This window comes from Anopheles darlingi, chromosome 3, assembly GCF_943734745.1.
Source record: "Anopheles darlingi chromosome 3, idAnoDarlMG_H_01, whole genome shotgun sequence".
NCBI lineage: Eukaryota > Metazoa > Arthropoda > Insecta > Diptera > Culicidae > Anopheles > Anopheles darlingi.
The window spans coordinates 49,489,542-49,512,041 of NC_064875.1; the positions used below are offsets into that span (position 1 = coordinate 49,489,542).

Consider the following 22,500-nt stretch of genomic DNA (forward strand, 5'->3'; position numbering starts at 1 on the left):
TCGGAGTTAATTAATTTAGGTACATAAAGGTACTAATGGGCAACGTTGCGTACGAGGGAGAGTAATTTGAGTATCATCTTGATGATATTCCGAGAAGTGGAAGGGAGGAAAACGTGATAATTGGCCACGCTCAACCCCCGTACTAACAACCACGCTGACGGGAAATTTGCGCAACATTATAGGGTCATCATTGGATTATCATAGGGCCTTCAACTAGATCCTGACCTGAAAAAAATTAAAAAGCGTTTTAATTTAAGGATAATATGCATTTCATCCGATTTACACCAGTTTTTTGTGAAATGTTGAACATTTTGGGCTGTGCCGAGCTATCAAGGAACTTTCCAAGCAACCCAATCCAAGGGGGTATTCGTCTTTTTTTCTTTTTCACGCTCTCGTTCGAGTGGTTTTGCTCGAAAATGTTTCGATACTATTTCTACTCGATTTCGTTATTTATTTCGGTCACCGTGCGCCTAGACGGTAGCGAGAATGACGAGAATTTTTGCTCAAATTTAGAGAATTGAGATTTGAGAATGAGTAATGCTCCGTGCTGCCGCTTGGGTTGCAGAAGCGAATGAAGCAACTAAAAACAAGGTTGAGGCGGAGTAATTTCGAAACATAAGTTTTTTTAATAAAACAAAAACGCTCGGATAAAAAAAAAAATGGTCTATCCTTGAAGGAAATATAGATGATTAAAGTTGTATGGACACGGTTTAAACTCCGTCCAGACGAGCAACAAAGTTATCGCGATAACTTTTGCTCAATTTGAGCAAAAGTTATCGCGATAACTTTCTCGCCCTACTGTTTACATACGATTTGACAGCTCCAAAAGAAGTTCTCGCTGGTTCTCCCTTGCTCGCTTGCTAGACGTGCATTGCAGTTATCGCGATAACTTCTCGCCGGATTTGTATGGGATGACGTTTGTTTGCGAAGTTCTCGTCGAGAAATTCTCCAACATTCGTCATCGTTTGGACACGGTTTTAGAGCATAAATTCTCGCCATTCTCTTCTCATTCTCGTCATTCTCGCTACCGTCTAGGCGCGTGGTCATAACAAAATTACAAATTCAAACCAGGAGCCGCACTGATTGGACGCATCCTCCTTAATCAATCCGGTCGTCGATCAAGATGAAGCAACAACTGTTTGTCGGTAAAATTGTGCACAGCAAATCGGTGGACGAGCTGGTTTGTGATGGTTTTGTGGCTGTTTCATCGGAGGGTAAGGTAAGTTTATCGCTTTACTTTAACTCTGGAGAAAAAAGTGCTAATTACTGCCTTTTCCGTACACCGGCAGATCGATGCAGTCGGCGAATTGTCGCAGTTGAAGGTGCTGTTACCAAGTGCAGACCAGTATGAACGGGTGCAACTTGCGTCAACACAATTTCTGCTTCCGGGCCTGATCGATGCACATATTCACGCTCCACAAGTGCCGAACATTGGCCTTGGGCTAGATAAACCCTTGCTCGAGTGGCTGGATTCGTACACCTTCCCGCTGGAGTCCAATTATCGCGACCCCGAGTTTGCAGCGCGAGTCTACAAATACGTGGTGGTAAGTTGGTCCGGCTAAGCGAGCTGTAACTTGATAACCAATCTAATGGATCCACAGAATACCACCATCGCGAATGGCACGACAACCGCTTGCTACTTTGCCTCTATCTTTACGGAAACCAACAAAATTCTGGTCGACGAGATGCTACGCCAGGGGCAGCGTGGCTTCGTTGGAAAGGTATCATCGAACCGGATGTGCCCCAAGTTCTATGTGTAAGTAAGAAGAGCTCAACCGATCCGAAGCTTCAGATTTCGTTTAATCACACGTCTTCCCGGGTACACAGCGAATGCGATACCGAAACCTCGGTAAAGGACAATGTGGATTTCATTCGGTACGTGCTGGACAAAAAGAGTGACCTGGTTCAGCCCATAGTGACTCCCCGGTTCGCCATTACCTGTGACGATGGGTTGCTGCGTGAACTGGCCGGGCTGGCCCGTACCTACAATCTGCACATACAAACGCACGTATCCGAAAATCTCGGAGAAATTGCCACGGTTAAGGAACAGTTCCCGCAGGCACCACACTACACCGGGGTGTACGATGAGGTTGGCCTGCTGACGAACCGTACCGTGCTGGCACACGGTGTTCATCTTGAGGAGGATGAGCTGTTGGTGCTGGCTGAACGGGGCACCTCGATCGCACACTGCCCGAGCTCGAACACGAACCTCGGTTCCGGATTCTGTGACGTGCGACGGTTGCTCAAAGCGAACGTTAAGGTTGGTCTGGGAACGGACGTGTCCGGTGGTAGTGAAGCTTCCATTCTGGCCGCGATGCGATCCGCGTTGGCCGTTTCGCAGCATTTAAACTTTATGAAAACCCAGAATGTACTAGGTACGGGCCGGGTTGAACCATCGGACGAAGGAGGAAAACAGCAAAGCTACATTCCACTTACTTATAAGCAGGCCCTGTTCTTGGCCACGCTCGGCGGAGCACAAGGTAATTTGCTGCAGTTTAATCAAAATCATAAGACCATAAGAGTGTCCATAGACTCATGTCCTTCTCTCCTTCCGCCCCTCCTGCCTACAGCTTTAGCGATGGACGATAAAGTGGGCAACTTTGCTGTTGGAAAGCATTTCGATGCCCTGGTGATCGATACGGAACTGGCACCGATCGGAGGAGACCGTTTGCCGGAAGCGTTAACGAAAGAGAAAAGTAACGAGCAGCTGCTGCTGGAGCAGGTTCAAAAGTTTGTCTACGTTGGAGATGACCGCAACATCGTGAAGGTGTTCGTTTCGGGCAAGCAAATAAAATTATGATTCAACAGCAGGAGGGCACACAGAAGCATAGCTTCGGGACAAAGTCATAGTGCTGCGTTTCCTATGAGGCCAAATATAATTGATCACTTCCTCATTATCACTGCTCAGTGTCGCATTCACAATGCACATGGTCGTCTGAATTGCCGTCCGAATGGCTTATCAGTTAATGTATTCGACCTTCTTATCTATCAGATGTTTTGGTGAGTTTTGGCGGCCCATACCTAGCAGAATCAACAGTTTTCGGAGGGGATCCTGAAATTGATACCGTGCATTTACATCATCGTGCTTCCTGGGGGACTACTGATTATCGGAGCTACAAACGACGCACTGTTTTCGCTGCTCGCAGTTCGGATCACGAGTCATAATCAAGTTTTTTTCTGAATTTGGTTTGAGACTTTAGCCACTGTTGCTTGAGTACAGAAATCGCTACAAAGCGCTTGTTGAATTGTTCTCTAATGAACCTAATCCTAATGATCGAAAAAATATCATCCACTTTAGCTGCCGGTTAACTCGGTGGTTTTTGGAAGGTTTTTTTTTCAAATATTCCAGATTTTTCCGTGAGCACAACTGCACTGTATTTGTAGCGATTGTCCCCTCTCATAATCAATGTTCATTGTCCATATTAGATTATGTCCTTCTCGAGTATCCTTGTCTCGTTGCTGCATGACAAGTGAACAATACTGAAATTAATAATGCATAAAAATACACTTTGTCCAGCCGGCAGGTGTCAATCAACTCGTTATGAGGTTGCACCTCGATTGAATATTTTTTCTTGAACCACAACCTGCAGTATTTCAAGAGGACCTTTCCGAACGCCGGTAGACCGCCGGGTTAGTTTGTTCTTCATAATGGTAGCGCTCGGAGTGATTTTACTATTCCTAACATGCTGGTACGCAAGCTTTGCCGGTAGTCTGGTTCTTCCTCTTAGTGGAAATGAGTATGAGCTAATGCGAGAAGCCATCGTTAAGGCGGAACATCAGTATGGTCTCGGGGGAAAGGTGTTCCTCAGTCCAGAAGAGCAGCACGCAGACCGCGTGCTGGTGGAGATGAAAAAACGTGAACTACAATCTGTACCCGGTGTCCAGATACCGTCTGCAATGCATTTTTACGAGGCAAAGTCCTTGATCGAAGCTAGTGCCATCTTTAGGGTCCTACAGACCATGCCGAAAGGGGCCGTTCTACACCTACACAACTCTGCCGCAGTGTCCTCGAGCTGGGTTATCCAGAATCTCACCTATCGAGCGGAAGCGAAGCTATGTACTCAGGACGGCCGACACTACTTCACCGTCAGGTGAGTCATTGAAGCCGCGAAGCTTTTGTTCCCGCTATATTCGTATTCCTTTAAACAGACCACAGCCCTTCTGTCCGGTGAATCAGACGCGGTCAATCAACGAAATGCGCAAAGAATGGGCGGATGGTCCTGGTAGTTTCGATCGATGGCTGGAAGCTATCATTAACTTGAAGCTTAAGCCAAGGAAGCTATCGGCAACAGTTGACGATATTTGGAAAGAGTTTGAAAGCTGTTTCGATGCGATGAAAGGATTCCTGCAGTACAAACCATTCTTTGAAGCGTACCATCGGCGCTTGTTTCAGGAGTTTCACCGTGACAATGTGTGTTATCTTGAGCTGCGCGTGTCTCTTCCTAAATTGTTCGATGCGGACGGCAAAGAGTATGGGCCGGTCGAGGTGGGCTATATGCTGTATCGGCTCGTAACTGAATTTCGCCAACAGAACCCATCATTTCATGGCGTGAAGCTTATTCTGGCGAAACATAGAAACATGACCGACGACGAGTTGGCCACTGCGCTAAAGCTCTATGAAAATTTAAGGTAATGTTGGAATTCCTTATCTGCATCTCGTGACTGATTTTACTCTTTCGTTTGTTTCGATTTGCAGCACAACTTTACCAGGGTTTGTCATCGGATTCGATCTCGTTGGGCAAGAGGATCCACAGCGATCATTAAAATCGTTTGCTGCTACCCTTCTACGATCATCGTCCAATGAAAGTCCTCCTAGATATTTTTTCCACGCTGGCGAAAGCGGTAAACTCGCGGAAACATTCGTGACATAATATTTATCTAAATTGTGATTGATGACTTCCCTTATCAATGCCAACTTCCAGTAAGCTACTACACGGAAGCGGATGAAAACCTGGTCGATGCGATTCTGCTTGATACCAGGCGCATTGGGCATGGCTATTCGTTGTATAAACATCCCATCCTTTGGCATGCCGTTCGCCGGAAGCAGATAGTGCTCGAGGTGTGTCCCATCTCGAACCAGGTGCTTGGGCTGGTGCACGATTTGAGAAATCATCCCGGCAGTTTCTACGCCACCCAGAACATTCCGATGGTCATTGCTAGCGATGATCCGGGATTTTGGGATGCGGTCGGTGTAAGCTACGACTTTTACTACGTCTTCATGGCCATGGCACCGTCAGCCGGACTGGGGTTTTTGAAGCAACTCGTCTGGGACTCGATCAAGTTGGTTTCATGAGCCTGTGGGCAGGTGTCTGAGATGGGGTTTTAATGTTTGTTTTTTTATCTGCTTCGCTGCGTCCTAGGTACAGCGCTATCAGCGATGAGGAACGACAAAACATCACCACAACACTAGAGCATGAATGGCATGGATTCGTACAGGGTCTCATCAATGGATCTGCCGCACATCGATAGTCAACCTCAGCCACAAAGAGCACGGTTTAACGATCGAAAAAAAAACAGGGAACTAATTAAGGGGCTAATAACAATGAAGCGAATTAGCACCATCGAATGAAAACATTATGAATGAATTAGCGCCAGCGAGTAGGTCTGCAGCGCCATAATCAATACGGTTTCATGAAAAAAAAAACACCACGATCGAAGTTAGGGTAAGCGGTTCAACCGCGTAACCCGAAGAAAGCCATCATCATCAGGGGTCGGTTAATTGCTAAGAAAGTGATTGCTTGTGATTGTAGATCTAGCTGGAATTGACAAAACTAATTTGACGTTTAAATTAATTTCCTTACTAAACAAACACTTTCAACTTCAATTTGATGACACAACTGCACTGGACTATGCAATAATACTTAAACATTGTTGAAATGGTCATCTATTAGAATCAGTAAATGCTCGTTTGTAAATTCAAGGCGTATTAAGCAAACATTTTATGAAAATAAATCATTTCCCACACTCATGCCTTGTTTGCCATTTAAAGTATGTTTGGTTTAGCTGTTTTCACCTTTTTCATCAGGTGTGGAATTTGTTGCAGCGCACCCTCAGGGCAAGTGCTCCAAACGCACCGCATCAAGGGGAGCAGCCACGAGCTAACGCATGCTATTGAATGGTACTCAGTAAAAGTGAAAACAGTAACAAACCCGGTTCCGGACTAAAATGTGGCGCACGTGGCACATTTCGTGCGTCGATTGTTGTCTCTTAACTGGTCGCCGCGCATTCGGATCACCGCAAGATAATCGGCATTTCCTCATTGCGATACAACAGCATCAACGAGTTCCGAATTCGGCCAGCGCTTGCGACTCACCGGCAGGCACCAGCACCAGCCATTTCAGCGACTACTTTCTCGAACGCTTTTGAATGGGACCTTGTTTGCGGAAGCTGGAAGCCGCCTTATGCACCCAACCCAACATCTCATCATCAGTTGTCGATGATCCTCGATGATCGTACTCCGACTAAAGAGAGAGAGAGAGCGATTAGTGTGAGAGAGTGGCTCATTCAACCGTTTTAAGGGGGCGCCCTACCTTCTTCCCTACCCTACCCTAGCCGCGCGTACGCTAGTGTGCGTTGCCAGTCGTTGTCCATGTTTATATGAAGATCCCAGAACACGGGCAGGAAGAGGAAGAAGAAGATCGGTGCTGCGAAGAACGGACGCTCATAAGAGAAGAAAAGCGAGAGAAGAGAATGAAAAACATACACACAAACCGGGCCTCCGGATGGACGACAACAACGCCTCGACGCAGTGATCGTCGTCGTCGTTGAGTAGTGCGAGCTTCGAGACGGAACAAAGGTGCGTACAGGGCCGGTACAGGGTACCGGGGACGAGGGGACGCTTTTAACCCTCGACGGCCAATATGTGGCTAATGCTCCCTGTCAGTATAGTATAGGAAGCGGTGAGCAGAGAAACGACGATTACGATCGCCGCTCTACGCCGCCGTTGGAGTGATCTCGCGTAAACACACATACAGCCACACGGCCCGACCGATCGACACTGCGGCGAGGCGAGGTTCGGGTTCGTTGGGCTGCTGATCGGCCTGCGATTATACCTGCCTGTTATGCCAGGGGTGGGCGCAGGGGTCGCGCAGAAGGCAAGTGTGTGACACGTTTATAAAAGTTTTTCCCGAGAAAGTGGTGATCGCGCTCTCTCGATGTTGCGGATCGCGACCGGGCGCGCACACCAACGGGGTTCAATCCAGATCCAGCCGCCGAACCTCTAGGACAGCAACGGTGGTGTCGCGCGTCGTGCTCTGATGTTGTGTTGTGTGCAGCAGCCTGCGGCAGCTGGCGTCATCTCTTCGTTCGTCGTCAGTTTCGTTACCAAGGCGACCACCGGAGGAGCTGAGAGTTTCATTCGCGGCGGCCCTCCGGATGTGTGCTGCCGATTGCCTGCCGATTTGAAAGTGTAAAAGGTATTGCAAATTTGTGCTTTAACGAAGGGAGTGGGAAGGGGGACGAGCGAGGAGGAAGGGTTAGCAGAGAACAAGGGCACACTGTGCATGCATCGTCATCGTGCGTTTCGTGCGATTCGTGAGGTTGCGCTGTGATCTTGATCCCGTCATCATCAAAGCTAGCTGTGGTTGGCTTTGTGTGATCTTGGCGTGTGCATAATCGAAGGGAAAAGAAGGTGTGTGTTATGCTGTGTATGTATGTCGATCAGAAACAAGTTTTAAAGCTCCCGCTATACTATACCTACCAGTTCACTTTAGTGCGCGAAGCGCGGGAAGGGTCAGCGGACGCTGGAAAGTGTCGTGTGCAGGCGCTCCTATGCGCTGCTCGTATGTGTGTGTACGGGCTTCGTCAAAGGCAATTATCTTCCCTCCAGCAGCAGCAGCAGCAGCAGCAGCACAGGAGGGAAAGGTGTAGCATAATGGAAAACGTCCCCGTTCCCTTCGTGTATCGCGGTGGTGATCAGTTGTAGATCCGTGATCGTTTCGAAGGGAGTGGAGTGTTGAAGCGTGGTTGGTGGTGATGGTGGCAGCATTTCGAAGCAGCAGCACCGGCCGCATTTAATGTAATGGAAATACGCGCTGGAAAGAAACGATATCGGAATTTGATATTCTGCTACAGCACGTTCACGATCATTCAATATCCAACTCGAGCGCGGTAGTGTCGCTGAAAACAAGGGTGGGTGGGTGCGAGTGCGGTGCGACGGTGGCGGTAACATAACGCAAAGCATATAGCAACGCAACGGACAGGAATGTTGACTTCGTGATCACTCCAAACACACCCGCAGAGAGCGAGTGAGCAGGAGAGCGAGGTAAGCGAGGTGGTTGAAGATCGTTGGTTGAAGTCGGCTGCCAGAGCGAGACAGTCGCGAGCAGCGAAGGAGGTAAAGGAACCGAACCGGGCAAGGAAGGAAGGTGTGCGCGTATGAAAGACCGATGGGCGCAGGTGGTGGTGGCGGATTATCGGCGGCCAAAGAAAAGGGAACGACGAACGAGATGAAAGAAATCGAGTGAGAAAGAGAAGCAAGCAGAATCGTTGATCGTTTGTAGCGGGAAAGCCCCGTCGTTGGAGGGGGGTAGGGGGAGGAAGAGGGTCCTCTTCACGCGAGCCGCCTGTACCGCCGCCAGAGAAGGACATCTCTCGTCGGGGCTGGTGGTGACCTGCTGCGAGCTCCAGCGTCTCGACAGCGTTAAGGCAAGTGCGCTTGGAAGGAAGGGGAATAAAGGAGAAAGGAAGAAAAAGGAAGAAGTGAGATGATTCAATCCCCCCCCCCCCCCCCCCGGCAACACCAACCTCATCTCATGCCAGATACACCTGAAGCTGTTTTGCATAAGTTCTTGTTGGCGCAAAAAAAAAAGAAGGGTAAAACGAGGAAGAGGGACAAGTGTGCAAATGACCACACTGGCCGATGATGTTGGTGGTGGTGATGGTGGTTGGTTGTCGCGCTGCTTGAATATAACGGTTGGAAGATGAGATGAACGGGAAAAAAACATGGTGGAACATGGTGGAACACGGTGTGGTTTAGGTCGTTTTCTCTTCCCTTCTTACTATGCACACACACACACACGCAAGCGGGTGTAAGCAGCACACACGAGAAGAAGCGTCATCCGTTGTCTTGGCCTTCTTTGCTTGAGCATTTTTTGTGACTACCAACAGGGCCCCAAAGGGGGACAACAACATAGCATGCCACGACGGTCGTCCTCTCGGTCATCCCCGCGTGCCGTGTGACATTGAAGGGCGTTGAGCCCAAGCACACATTACAACAACAATAATAATAAGGTGTGAGCATTAACCACGAGAAATACATACGGGAACAACAGAAACAGAAACCAATTCTACGCATCGCATCCCGTTTGCACATCTTTGCGCATTCATTATCCACCGGCGGTGAGGGGGAGCAATCCGTTCCAACAAACAAAAAAAAATGTGCTGTTGCGCCAATCCGATCGTTTCAGTCTCTCCAACGAACGCTCTGCTCCTGCTCTGCTGGCTGCGCATTCCTCGACGATGAGTTGCCCTGGCTTGGCTTGGCTGCTGCTGCTGCTGCTGGCTGGCCTTCGTCCAGGAGAAGGGGGTTCTCGTCAACGGGTTGAATGTTAGTGACCAGCCCAGGGCGCGCGCTGTTGTCCGTTGCAAACGTTTGCAAACGTGTTCTGGCCCACCCCTTCAACTGTGTGGTTTTTTTTGCTTGTGTTTGGTCTCTGCGAAACGGTGTTTGCGGGTAAGCCTGCTCCTGCTTCTAACCGCCCGAACTGTGTGTGCGTGGATATGCCCGAGTGCGGGTGGTGACCGATGACTCTTGAATTCTTGGAAGAGTATCGGCGAGACGGGTGACGCAAAAAAAAACACGTACCCGGTTCTTCTTCTACCACGCAGCCGTTGAAGAAGATTTCGGAATATTCGGCTCCGGCATTCAAATGTGAAAACACCGCAAAATGGCACTTCCATACTGCCGCTGTTTGTCGAAAATAGGTGTGTGTTGATGTGGGGAACATCTGGGATGAAATTGGAAGTGTTAATAGCACGTTACATTCGTAACGTTTACATTGTACTTAGTACGACTCTTGCGAGGGACGTTATATGGTTTGTTCGAAAATATTGTCAGCGTTCGTTTTCGGGAGTCATCGTGCTATGACAAAATAGTTGCGAGACACTTCATTGATCGTCTGTTTCTTAAAAGCTGCCAATGAAAGATTGTCTTATGCTGATGTGACTGATTTTCATTTTACCCGTTAGTTTCCTTCTTGACACTTGTTTGTTTCCCGAATTATGCCAGATGTTGTCGAAAGACAACATTACTGTTCATTACTTTGACTTATACTTTGAGCTGTTGGCGATATTATTGAAACAGCAGCTTTACACTATTCAATCAATTAATCACATTAATGAATGATCTGAACTTCGATGCATTACTGTGTATCACTTTATTTTATCATCTTGTACAAGAAGATAGATGAAAATACTACATTACCGCTAATGATATATCGTTTATGCGAGGCCATTACGTTGATGGATTATGGTTTCCTAACCTTCCTCATAGTACACGGACATGTGTAAATGTCAGGGTCATTGGCGTTATCTAGAATAACCACACACGCGCTCGTACTGAAATAGCCGTTAAATAACGAATTTTTGGATCGCTTCCCAAAACTGTTTGGACCATTTCCTGTGCTCCTCCGGTGCTCGTTTTTTCTCTCTCTCTCTCGGAGGGGACGCCCTGCTTTTGCTCAGAAAATTGTGAAACGAGAGCGAGAATCCAAGCAGTTTAAGGACAACACACTATTCCCGAGGGTGTGGAAACGAGAACGCACTGGTTGGTTCGGAAGCACGGCTGCGCCAACGACATTTCTATTGACGGGCAAGCAACGGAAAAGGACACCCTCGCACGCGCTGTGTCCTCGCAGTGCGAAGAGAGCGCACGTGCACATTCGCCTCTCTCTCGCACACAGGAGGGGGGGGGGGGTTGGGGTGTACGATGGCCTGCTACGATTTACTCGAAATGCTCACACGCTAGAGTAGCTTTCCACCGCCGTGATCCGGACGTGGTGTAGTCGTCGTCGGGAATGTAGCTGGCACTAAGGCCTTTCGGAATCGTCTTACACTTGCTAATTTGGTCCACAAACCACAGCGTGGACACTTCATTGACAGGGAATACGCGACGAAGGGGTTTTGTGACGGTGAAAATCGGCGTGTAATTGTCTCTGGCGTCTGTGGCGATGGCGTTCCCAGTTTTTCTCAGCGCGCCCACCCGCCCCCAATCGCCGTGCCAATAATGGTGTTTCGGATTGAGTTGAACGGTGCCATCGAGTGGCCAGCAGCAGCAGCAGTGTAATACGCGGTTCGCAATGGACATTTTCTCCGCCTTTTCCATCGCTCGCCGCTGCCATAGAAGTGTGTGACAAATGTCGAAGGGAAAATGGAACCATAAATCACAAACCACCACCCTCGCGCACCGTTACCCTCCCATCCGTTTACTACCAAGTGCACCTGCTCTCTCTCTCGCTGACACTACCACCAACAGCAGCAACAGCAGCAGCAGCACTAGCAGCGTCATTACCCTTAGCCCGGGTTCGGATCCGCGAAATTAATGTTGTTTATCTCGCGCTGCTGTGGCGGTGTTTTTCACCCTACGAGCGACCCCTCCCCCCTTCCCCTTTGGCGGTGAGCACGGGAAAGGCTGGGAAAAATCTTCGTAATTAGTATCGATTACAGTGCTCTGCAGTGAAAGTTCCGTTTCGGTTCCAAATGGGACGGGTTGCAGCAACAAAAAAAAAACGGAGAGAACGTCCAACACCAAACGCGGCACGGCCGCACTCGAGAGACAGAGAAAGCGAAGGGGAGCGACCTCTCGGCATCAGTATCTAGAAGTGATGGTGTTGCAGATTTGTGATTCGTGATATGTGCGGACTTTTGTATCCGATAGAATCTGCGCCGTACTAGCCTATCGTATTGCTCTCCACACATCCGCGTGTGTGTGTTCATTCCGGGTCACGTTTTTAAAGTACACGTTAGACGCCACGGCGTCGTCTGTCGGTGGGGTTTTTGGGTGGCCGTGTGGCCGGGGGTTATATTGAAAAATGGGTCACCGAATTAGTCGCCTGCTGGTGGTCGCGTAGTGGTCTGGTGGTGGTGCTATGTAGATGAGCGACAGCGTACGCGATGCAGCATCAGCATCATCATCACGCGCGTCGTTACCATGTGTGTCGTTGGTTGCTACGATTCATCGGACATCTTTGCTTATGCTAAACGGAAACTTCTAGCGCAATATTAAATTGACCTGGTGCGGAGAAATCCGGGAGCGGGATCGCAGGAATCATCATTGAGGAAGTCAAATCACGCATCGTGTCCAGCAGCGTGGCACCTAGTTTACCGTGGAGATATAGTATTTAGCGTATAGAGTGGCCGAGCGTAAAGGCCTCTCCGCTTTGCCTTCTAAGTCACGTAGTATATCCAATCGTACGTGTCGCCGTGTACGCTGGACAGTGTCAGTGCCTGTGTGTGTGTGTGCGTATGTGTGTGGATTTGAAGGAAAAGCTAAAGAAGGCGTCCAAGTTGGACGGAGAAATGCGAAGCGAAATATCGTAAATCGAAGGAATGGCAACGAAGGCGACGATGGCGCTACACGCACCGCAAAAGTAGTGGACAACCGCGCGCGAGTTTGAGAAAGTCAGTTTTTGCTCGAAAAAATACGAAAATAGGTTTGGCGAGATTTGCGTGTTGTGCCGGGGTGCTGGGAATGAATCCATTGCTTTTTTGCTCGTTGCCCCATTCTCGCCCCCTTCATTCATTAATTCTGTGGCATTAACGCAAAAAACGGGAAAGACGAAAATAGGAAAATGTTTAGCTGTCTCTGGCAATTGTGGGACTGGTAAGGATGATGGATTGCTGCCGAAAATGGTGGTTTCTGGATGTGTTTTCTGTTTGGTTTGTTTGAAATTGGTCGAAAACGGAATGGTCCGGGAAGGCCCACCACTATAAGTTGTAATGATTTGTCAACGCCGCATTCTGTTTCGTTGTTGTTGTTGTATGTCGCCTTTTGTTCGTGGGCTCATTAACGCAGGTTGTCCTTAGAGTCCCCTTTTAAATTGAGTATACTAATACTGGGTTTTTACGTCTTTCAACAGGATTGATCCACCCACCTTCACGACGATGGAGAGCAAAAAGCTGCAGCAACTGCAGCAGGCCAACTCACACCTGGCCCCGATGCCGCAGATGAAAGGGCCCGGTTTCCAGCAAGCTCCACCCGGCGGCTATGATTACGGAACATCGGGAGCGACGGGGCTAGGGCACGGTAGATCACCAATGTATGTAGCGACCGGTGGTGGACCGGGAACCGCTGCCGCCGGTCAATATCAAGCGTACGGTGCTAATTATGGACAGCATCCTTCGCTACGGTCACCGTACTCTACTGGTAGTCCCAAATCATCGCTCAGTACCAACAGTGGCGCTCTCTACGGAGCAACGGATGGTGGCGAGTTGTCTTCAAACAGTGGCGGCGATCGGCATCTACTTCATCCACATCACCAACAGCAACATTATCGTAGTAACACGCTCGGTGCAAGTAGCTATGGATTCGAACAACAGCAGCAGCAGCAGCATTTGCAGCGAGTTAGCTCGCCATCTAGTAGCGGTGAACGGGAGCGCCTCTATCAAACGGCACCTCTCGTGCGCAACGCTGCAGTCGGTGGTGCCGTCGGTACGCCACATTCGGTGGCCAGCAATAGTAGCAATGCGCACGCACCGATGTCCAAACTGGAGCTACAGTTTCAGCAGTTGCAGCGCGAAAAGATCCAGCAGCAAATCAAAACCGCCACCGAGGCGATCGCGCACCAACAGCAAACGTTCGCCTTGCGCCAGCAGCTGAACCCACCGGTACCGAACTACCATTTGAAACAGAATCTGCTGCAAAACCTTTCTCAGCACCATCAACAGCAGATTCAACAGCAGCAGCAGCAGCAGCAGCAGCAGCAGCAGCAGCAGCACCAGCAACAACAACAACAACAACAGCAGCAGCAGCAACTGCAGCAGCTACAACAGAAGCAGCAGCAGCAGCAGCAGCAGCACCAACAGCTACAGAAACAAAATCCTCCTCAGCAGCATCTTCATCCTCAGCAGGCGGCGAAACAGCAAACAGAGAGGCACCAGCAGCAGCAAATGCAGCAGCAACAGCAGATGCAGCACAGTATGAAGCAGCAACACCAGCAACGTTACCCTGGCAATGGCAATCACAATCGAAATGTACCGCCATCTAGTTTAAACCTTCTAAATCACTGCCAACCAGCCGCAAACGAGAATGATAAAATGGTTCGTGGCAATCATCATCCATCGGGCTCATCTTCGGTGGCGACAGGTGCGTACCCTGTCGGAGATGAGGATGCGTTGTACCAGAAGAGTGGCGGGTTTTCCAGTGTTGCTTCGCCGCTCGCGGCCGGCGCTAATGGTGAAATTATTATCCAGCAAAACATTCCCGGTCAGGTGGTGAATCAGGCCTGCCAGACACAAATTAGCTCGCTGGTAACTGGCGGTTCCGGAAAACAGCAGCAGCAGCAGCAGCAGCAATCGATCAAGCCTTCGCCATCCGATACACTCTCTTCGCCGTCACACGATTCGATTGAACGTAAGCGAAGCACCGGTGGTAGTGGACAGCAGCATACACTGAAATCACCCGTCACCAAGCGTCCGGCCAATGCGGTCGTTGCACTTTCGGGATGGTTGTACAAGCAGGGCTCGGAAGGGCTCAAGGTATGGCGTCGTCGATGGTTCGTGCTGTCGGAGTACGTGCTGTACTACTACAAGGGCCCGGAAGAGGAGAAGCTGCTCGGTACGGTGCTCCTACCTTCGTATCGAGTATCGGCCTGCTTCCCGGAGGATAAGATCTATCGAAAGTTCGCCTTCAAGTGCGAACATGCCAACATGCGTACGTTTGTATTTGCGGCCGAAAATGGTGAATCGATGAGCCAGTGGGTCCGTGCCCTCACACTGGCCACAATGATGATGCAGGGTAGCGGAGCTGGTGAGATGGATTCCGCAAACCTTCAACAGCAACATCAAGTGTCGAGCGATACGTCGAGTGGAACGACGAGTGGTGGCCAATCACATGGTTCTAGCGACACAGCAAAGATGGCTCAGCATGCTGGCAAGCAGCCGGTGTCTAATGGAAGCAACGGTGCCGGTGGGACGGCCACTAACCAAGAGAGTAATTCCCTCCCGCAACCGTTGTACGCCAATGCGCCACCTAAACCCAGACGCGTCAATGATGCCGGATATTCTTCGCCCAGTCCTGACCATGTGATTCTGAATGATCGATATGATCACATGATACAGCAGCAGCAGCAGCAACAATTGGTGGGAGCTGGTCAGTTCCCTTCCGGTTCAGCTCCGGGAGCCCCAATGAACAATCGCATGGGAGGAGCTGGGTCAATGAACGCTATTCTGTCAGCGAATGCCATCTACGGAGATCCTAAACGCATAGAGCGGGATTTGTACATCCAGAAGCTCATCGAACAGCAACAACAGTCCCAGTTAAATGCACAAAAGCAGCAGCAGCAGCAACAGCAGCAGCAGCAGCAGCAGCAACAGCAACAGCAACAGCAGCACCAGCAGCAGCAGCAAGTTGGTGCAATGCAAGCATCGCCACTGCATGGCCAAATGATGCGCGGTAATGCGGGACTTTCTACCAACCCATTCCTGTATCCAGCTAGTAATGATCGGCGCACTCCGGATACATACGGTCCGCCTAATTCTGCCGTCGATCCGAAACATATGTCCGATTACGAGGACATTTACAACCTGACAATGCTCTCGAAATCACTTCCCACCAATGCACACGGTCCGGTTGATAGTTCAACAAGTGGCAGTTATAAGCGGCCAGCCAGTCCACAACGTTATACCGGCAGCGGTGGCATTACATCGGGATCATATGGAACGCCTAACACTTCTTATAGTGGCAATCCCTTCGAGGTAGGTGGAATCGCTGAAGCATACAGCGATTTCTTTACGAACATTTTAAAAATGAAACCACTTAATGATCGTTTCAACGTTGTTTCAGACCCCTGCAATGACACCACAGCATCAGGTGCAGATGCGATCACCCAGGTCGATTCCACCGTCCATACCTCGACCCCATTCGGCCGACTTTTTAGACTACGAGGCAAGGCATCCATTGAATCAGGGTCCCGGAGCTAGTGGCAATGACGAGCATCAATCGACGCCCCATCGAACACCACGACCCAAGTCCAGTCTCGACATTAATCGCACACCTGATCACTACTACTATTCTGAGGCGAGCTATGCCGAAAAGATGCGCCTTCAGAGTGCATCGTATCTGCAGCGAACGGCCAACAACAGCGTCGGAAGCGTTGGAGTTTCACGCAAGCAACGATCCGATGATACGCAGGGTAAGTCTCCTCTTACCGATAGCAACGTGTGATCACTTTGTCTTGTCTTGTGTTGTGTGGGTAATGATCTGAAATAATGCAATTTTACCTTTCGACAGGATCGTTTGTCGGTGGAACAATTCCACGCGATGGTCTGTTGTATCGCAGCGGCAGCGGGAAGCTGTTTCCCAACACGCCACAGCACGGCCAACCACAGCAACAACATAACCACATCCAGTACATGGCCTCTGAGGGTGACTTCATGCATCCCGAGGGTGGAGGATCGCTAAGCATGCCCCGACCATCCGCCACTGGCGATCGTATCGCATCGGGTGCACGACCCTCAGTACAGAGCCTGAAGAAACCAGGGTCCGCGGCCGCCGTACAGCAGCAACAACAGGAACAGTTCGCTCGGTCTGCGAGCGCTCGCTTACCGCGCAAAGACGAGGATCCTGGTGTACGCGATGGAGAACGGAAACGCGAAGAGTCGATGAAGCGATTGCTCGAATGGAAGCAACGGATGCTGCAATCACCGTTGACGAAGAAGATCACAAGTGGACAGCAGTCGGTAACAATGGCATCCGTTGAATCGCTGCATCGTGAATCGAACTCTTCGCTGCTCGCGGATCGTTATGGTGGCGGTGCAGGTGGGGGCACTGCAGCAGAGTACTATGGTCAGGCCCAGCAAGCACTGGCAGCATCGTACGAACGTCAATCGATTGGCGATCTTACACGCATTGGCAGTAGTGCAGCAGGCAGTGCGAGCCATCACAGTAGTGCGATAAATGTGACTCAAGGTGCGTACGGTAGTCAGCTGAAGCTGAACGGTGGTGACTACAATAGCTACTCGTCGGATGATGAAGGTAGGTGTCGCATGAAGCATGCAATCTCTATAAAGCAAATCAAAAACCACCTATGCACCATACACGTACTCTGTTCCTAGCCTTTCCCGTTACTCGCGTGCTCTATATAACAACTTGCAAGCGCCTTCTTTTGTATCCCCCTGCCCATCGTTGCATACTTTCCCTTTCTTTTCTACTCTTATTGGTATGCGTTTGTTATGCCAAATATGGTCCTTTCATTTGTGTTTCCTTTTTTTCTAGTATAGCCATTCCTTTTGTTCTTGCCATTCGAGATCATGCATAGTGGTATTGCTTGCGTACTGGAACCCTTCTTTTGGCCCTTTACCCTAGCATGTGTAACTTCCCTTCGGAGTGCTTCTATTGGCGCTGAGAGTTACGTACGTCGAAATTGATCCATTTGGTTTTGGTCCAGGTAAACTAAACATTTACCAGGTGTATTTACGACCCTTTGCCGGATTTTTTGTCAAACGAAAACGTAATGTTAAATATAACTTTCAAACAATTGATGAATGATAATATTTGGAATTTAATTTAATTTTATATTTAATAATAAATATTTAAAAAAAAAGCTCAAACACAATACAATACCAGGGTATGACACTGAGCGCGGATATGAATTGGAATTTGAATTATCTTTGTCATTTTAAATTGTTGCCATTGATTTCTGTTCAATTGACTGAATTGAATTGGAATGCGTTTCATAGAAACAACATTCATTGCGACAACTTTGCATACGTCAACCTACAGCTGCATGTGCTTATATAATCGATGCATAAATGTTATTTTTCGACGGAGCCATAAATGGGGCATATAGCGACATAAAACGAGTGTAGCACCTGTGCCTAATCATGCTGCAATTTGGTATTTTGTCAAATAACGCAACGTTAATATGTACCTGTTTGCTGACCCACAGATGACTTATTAATTAAAAACATATTTCCTTTTTTAGTATGAAAAAATCGCAGTGTGATGCTATTTTGCATACCCATTTTTAGGCCCATCTTTCATGAACTTATCTCGCTTATGTTTAAAGTTAAATGTACGGGAAACAAAAAAAATATCTCGAGTTAATAAACGACTGGGTTCTTTTAGCTGGTGTCATCTTCTCCTAGCAAAACTGGCAAAGTGTTATATATACACCTGGTAGTTGTGCAAGTTTGTTGCTTCTTTCTGTTTTTTTTCTCTTTTCTTTCATATTAACCCTGCCTATTAAACTGCTCCTTTCACCTGTTTTCTCTTAGTATGTTCTGGATTTGCTTAGAAAACTGTACTTCCTCTCCTGCCAGTGATTTTTTGTTGATTTGTTTCACTTTGTTATTACGATATCGCTGCGTCCTGTGGTTGGATCGAGATTGGTGGAGGCCCTGGACGCTGTGAATTGATTTTTTTTAAATCGTAAACATTCCCTTTCTTTGCCGAAGGATTAGAGGACATTGCGTGCGTGTGCTCAGTATTGCACGGAAGTCAGTGTAGATGGTTAGTTGTGTCTCGTGTCTCGTGTCTGTCTATAACCCGAGTTTGTGTATACCTTAGTGGGAGACGACCTTTCTGCCAGTGTAAAAATGAAATCAAAGCTGTATTATAGATTCATATATATCACGCAATTTGCAGGCAAGCGGGCTGTGGTTTGCGAAAGCGTATGATATCAACAGGTGAGAGTTGACGAATTGTACAAAGTATCTCTCCCGGTTGTTGAACCCGCGATACACAAGAGATAGTGATATTGGCCCTAGGCGATCTAATTTCGCTCTACTTATTTGCTTAACTAGTAACATAAAGCAACTGCAACTGTGTTGGTGCTCCTTGCTAGAACGAGTGTTGGTTGCCCCGCTGTTGGGAGAATTTCAGTCTGAAAAGCAAATCCTGCATATTCCGGAGAAGCAATGGTGAAAAGATGAAAAACGAATTACTCTTTCTGTCTCTACCTCCCCCTCGCCATTCGGGGCTCCTCTTGACCATCTATAGTCTAATTTAGTGTAACTACTACATCTAATACCTCTACTTCACAGTTAATACTAGTTTCTTCCATTGAGCCTCCTGATCAGGTACAAGAGTTGTACCTTGGCGATTGGTATATAACCCTTGTTTTACTTTTACTGCTGCCATGTCTAGCGGGCAAGGAGTTCTTTCTAGTGTATAAAACTATTAAAATCTCCTCCTTAACTCCCCGATGGGACTACTCGCGGTACTACGGTTACGTTTTGAGAGACTTTCCCTGTTTGTATCGTGCAACCTTCCTCCCTTCTTTGTCTATATCTATCCCTCTAGTTAACTCTAGCAGTAGCTCTAGCAGTCATACTAGTGGCGGTTCGTTCGTCTGTCCGTCCATTTCGAATGAACGTTTAACCAACGAGTACAGTACTAAACCGACGGTCTGCGAATGTCGGCCACATTCCACTCCATTCCCGGTTGATTGGAGTCGGAACATGTGGCTGCTGCAGCAGTAGAGCAGTTAAAGCAAAGAAACACATACTATGACAAATGCCCATCTCTCATACCATTCGCCTTGTTTGCGTGTGTTTTTTGTGTGTTTGTTTTTTGTTGTATTATATTAGATGGAAGCAATTTTGCGCCGGCAGGAAGGTCATCCCCACTCGTTAGTACCCCGGCGACTGCGCCCACCCACCAGCAGGCGGGTGGTAGTAGTAGCAAGGGGGTAGTGGTAGCAGACGCACGACACATTCTAACACAACAACACAACCTTCGCCCCGGCTTCCTCCGAAAGGCCGCTGCCGCTACCGGAGGCCCACAAGAGGGCAGCACTGATAGGATGCACGCATTAACGCAAACCTTCTACTCCGACACCGGTGGCGGTGATGGTGATGATAATAATGATAAAGTGGATGGTGGCGATCGTACGGATGGGAGTTTGGTTAAGTTGAAGCTCGACGAGACAGGATCTCAGGGCAGCAGTACTAGACCGGGCCAAAAAGAGCTAACCGTCGATCTGTCGACGGCACAGACCCCAGGGGAGGAGATGGACGAGGAAGAGGAGGTTTATGAGGATAGCTTAGTGAATCATGCGAGTCCTAGCGTAAGCCCTAACCTAAGCATGGATGCGAACGTTTATGAGAATAGTTTCGTTAAGCCACCTTCAAGGATGGCGGAACAGCAGGAGGGAATTCAGGGAAAAGCTAGTGCGACTCGTGCGTTCGGGGACAGCAATTCGAGCGGGGATCAACCAAGAACCGTTCCTAGTGGGGAGCTTGGCAAGGATAACAGAACAAGCTTTAACGATGGTAATGGTAACGATGGATTGAAGGATGGGGCACAGCAAATGGTGTACGTACCGGTTTACAAGCAAACAGCGTCATTAAGCATAAAGGCTCTGCATAGTGATGTTGCCACTCTCGCTGGCAGCAGTGTACAGGAGGCGACTCCGCTCGATGCAAGCGAAAAGACATCACCGGTGGTTGAAGTCGTTGAACAAAAAGCACCGGCAGCCGAAGAAGACGATGAAACGGAAGATGTGTTCGAATACACGGACGATGATCTTGACGAAGCCTTGCAGCAAGCGGAACCGGACCAGGTGGAATCGCGAGATGCGGAATCGGCGGAACCACCCGATACGGGTACAGTGAAGCGTGCGAACGTTGTTCAAAAGACGAGCTACGTGAGTGGAGCTGGTGGTGGTGGGGACGAGATCGATGATGATTTATCGTTGCAGATCCTCGAAGGACATTATATGCCTATGACACCACGGAAAAGCCTTATCAGTGGGGCAACTAGTTTGACCACGCTGTCACCACCTCCGAATCGCAATAACAGTGGCCACGTGGAACAGACGGGTGCCCCCGTGGGTAAGCTGCGACCGAGCGAAAGCCTAACGGCGATGGACATATTGAACTCGATACAGAAGAGCACCAGCAACGAGATGCAGATATGCAACAGTGCAGGGGCGCACGATGAGAACACGTACATCGAGATGACGAGGGGTACGCTCGGTAAGAGTGTGTTCGCGGACGAGCTACGTACGAGTACCACGTACGAGGTGATCATGGTACCTCCAACGGGCGGTATAAAAACCAAATGGAGCAACAATCAGGATACGAATCGTTCACGTGACTCACCGAATCGAACGCCGGATGCGGCGACGGAACCACTGTACATGGAGCTTTCACAGTTACAGAGCAGAAGCGTCATCAGCAGTACTAGCATCGAAGCAGCCAGCAAAATGAGCAATCTACATCCCGCATCGTCGCCCCCGGTGAACGCGCGGAGTGAAAAGTTGAAGAAAACGCAAAACACTGACGGTAGTGGTGGTGGTGGTGGTGCTGCCGCTGGCCCCAAGCTGATGGTTCCCTCTGGTGGTGGCAAGAAAAAGAAAAAGGATAAGAACAACTGGCCCGATATACTGATGCAGTCGAGCAAGAGTGACGAAAGTGCAAGCGATTCCGATGCGTACGATAAAATTGTAGAAGAAAAACGCAAGAAGAAACCGAACGCCCTCACAAGTGCTGGTAGCACCGCCAGCAATGTGCCATCAAAGGAGAAGAAAGGTAAAGCGTCTGCGGCGACCATCATCGCCGTGGAGCAGCACAACCGGATCGGTGCGTCGCGGTCACGCTTTAGCCTTTCGGATACGTTCCGTCCTGCATCGTATTATCTTGGTGCGAGCGGAGGAAGTGGTTCGACGCATGGTGTCACTACTGGTGGCACCGTATTCGACACACTACTGGACAGTTCGGACAGTGAAATCATGTCACCACCACCGATACCGATCAGCTCGGTACCTTCGGACGATCCGGACGGTGATGGTGAGTATCGTGGAGTGCGGCGTCGCGAGAAGTTCCGCTCGAACGAGGCGATCAGTGATCTGATCAAAAGCCATGCCCCCGAGAAGCGACAGTCGGTTCAGAGTCTGGTAATAGGGAATAGCAGCCACAGTGTAGCTCATTTCGGCGGGAACTTAGCCTACGCTCGACGTGAAAGTGGTAGCATCTCTTCAAATCGATCGAGCTTGCGAAGTGGCTCGCAAGGACTGCTCGCACCGTTTGTTGGAAAGCAACAGCAGCAACAACAACAGGCACCAGTAAGCACTAGTAATTCACCGATCGTACTCGATCGGTACGATGGTGTTTCGAATGCTTCTTCGGAGTATGAGCTGCTCCGAGAGGGTGCCACCCTAAGGGGAACGGAGCAGGGATCCAATATTGCTGCTGCGGCGGGAGGAGTCGGTGGGCTGGACAGCCTATCTATACGCAGCTCCATGACACTCTCGGAAACGAGTGGCTCGATCGAGTGGCGCAGTCGTTCATGTATGGACGTGTCGATGCGAAACAAACGGCGTCCAATATCGGGCAGTTCGG

The 22,500-nt window shown here is 49.2% G+C and overlaps 3 protein-coding genes across 3 annotated transcripts in view; all 3 read left to right on the forward strand.

Moving 5' to 3' along the window:
• Nucleotides 1–781: 781 nt before the first annotated feature.
• LOC125956554 (guanine deaminase) lies at nucleotides 782–2,894 on the forward strand. Its single transcript, XM_049688566.1, has 5 exons — nucleotides 782–1,219; nucleotides 1,290–1,544; nucleotides 1,602–1,756; nucleotides 1,828–2,480; nucleotides 2,571–2,894. Exons 1-5 carry the CDS (start codon nucleotides 1,124–1,126, stop codon nucleotides 2,798–2,800), a joined length of 1,389 nt encoding a protein of 462 aa, XP_049544523.1. The 5' UTR covers nucleotides 782–1,123; the 3' UTR covers nucleotides 2,801–2,894.
• An 853-nt stretch (nucleotides 2,895–3,747) lies between these two features.
• Nucleotides 3,748–5,469, forward strand: LOC125955567 (adenosine deaminase 2-like). Its single transcript, XM_049686702.1, has 5 exons — nucleotides 3,748–4,091; nucleotides 4,150–4,629; nucleotides 4,697–4,842; nucleotides 4,923–5,280; nucleotides 5,361–5,469. The coding sequence occupies exons 1-5, from the start codon at nucleotides 3,748–3,750 to the stop codon at nucleotides 5,467–5,469; spliced, it is 1,437 nt and encodes a 478-aa protein (XP_049542659.1).
• A 5,573-nt stretch (nucleotides 5,470–11,042) lies between these two features.
• Nucleotides 11,043–22,500, forward strand: part of LOC125955568 (uncharacterized) — a 23,634-nt gene continuing 12,176 nt past the window's right edge. The window contains exons 1-5 of the mRNA XM_049686703.1: nucleotides 11,043–12,820; nucleotides 13,077–15,912; nucleotides 16,001–16,349; nucleotides 16,448–17,191; nucleotides 19,747–22,500. The exon at nucleotides 19,747–22,500 is cut by the window's right edge and continues 2,157 nt beyond it. Coding sequence (XP_049542660.1) covers nucleotides 12,789–12,820; nucleotides 13,077–15,912; nucleotides 16,001–16,349; nucleotides 16,448–17,191; nucleotides 19,747–22,500 — 6,715 coding nt within the window. The 5' untranslated portion in view covers nucleotides 11,043–12,788. The remainder of the gene's footprint in view (nucleotides 12,821–13,076; nucleotides 15,913–16,000; nucleotides 16,350–16,447; nucleotides 17,192–19,746) is intronic.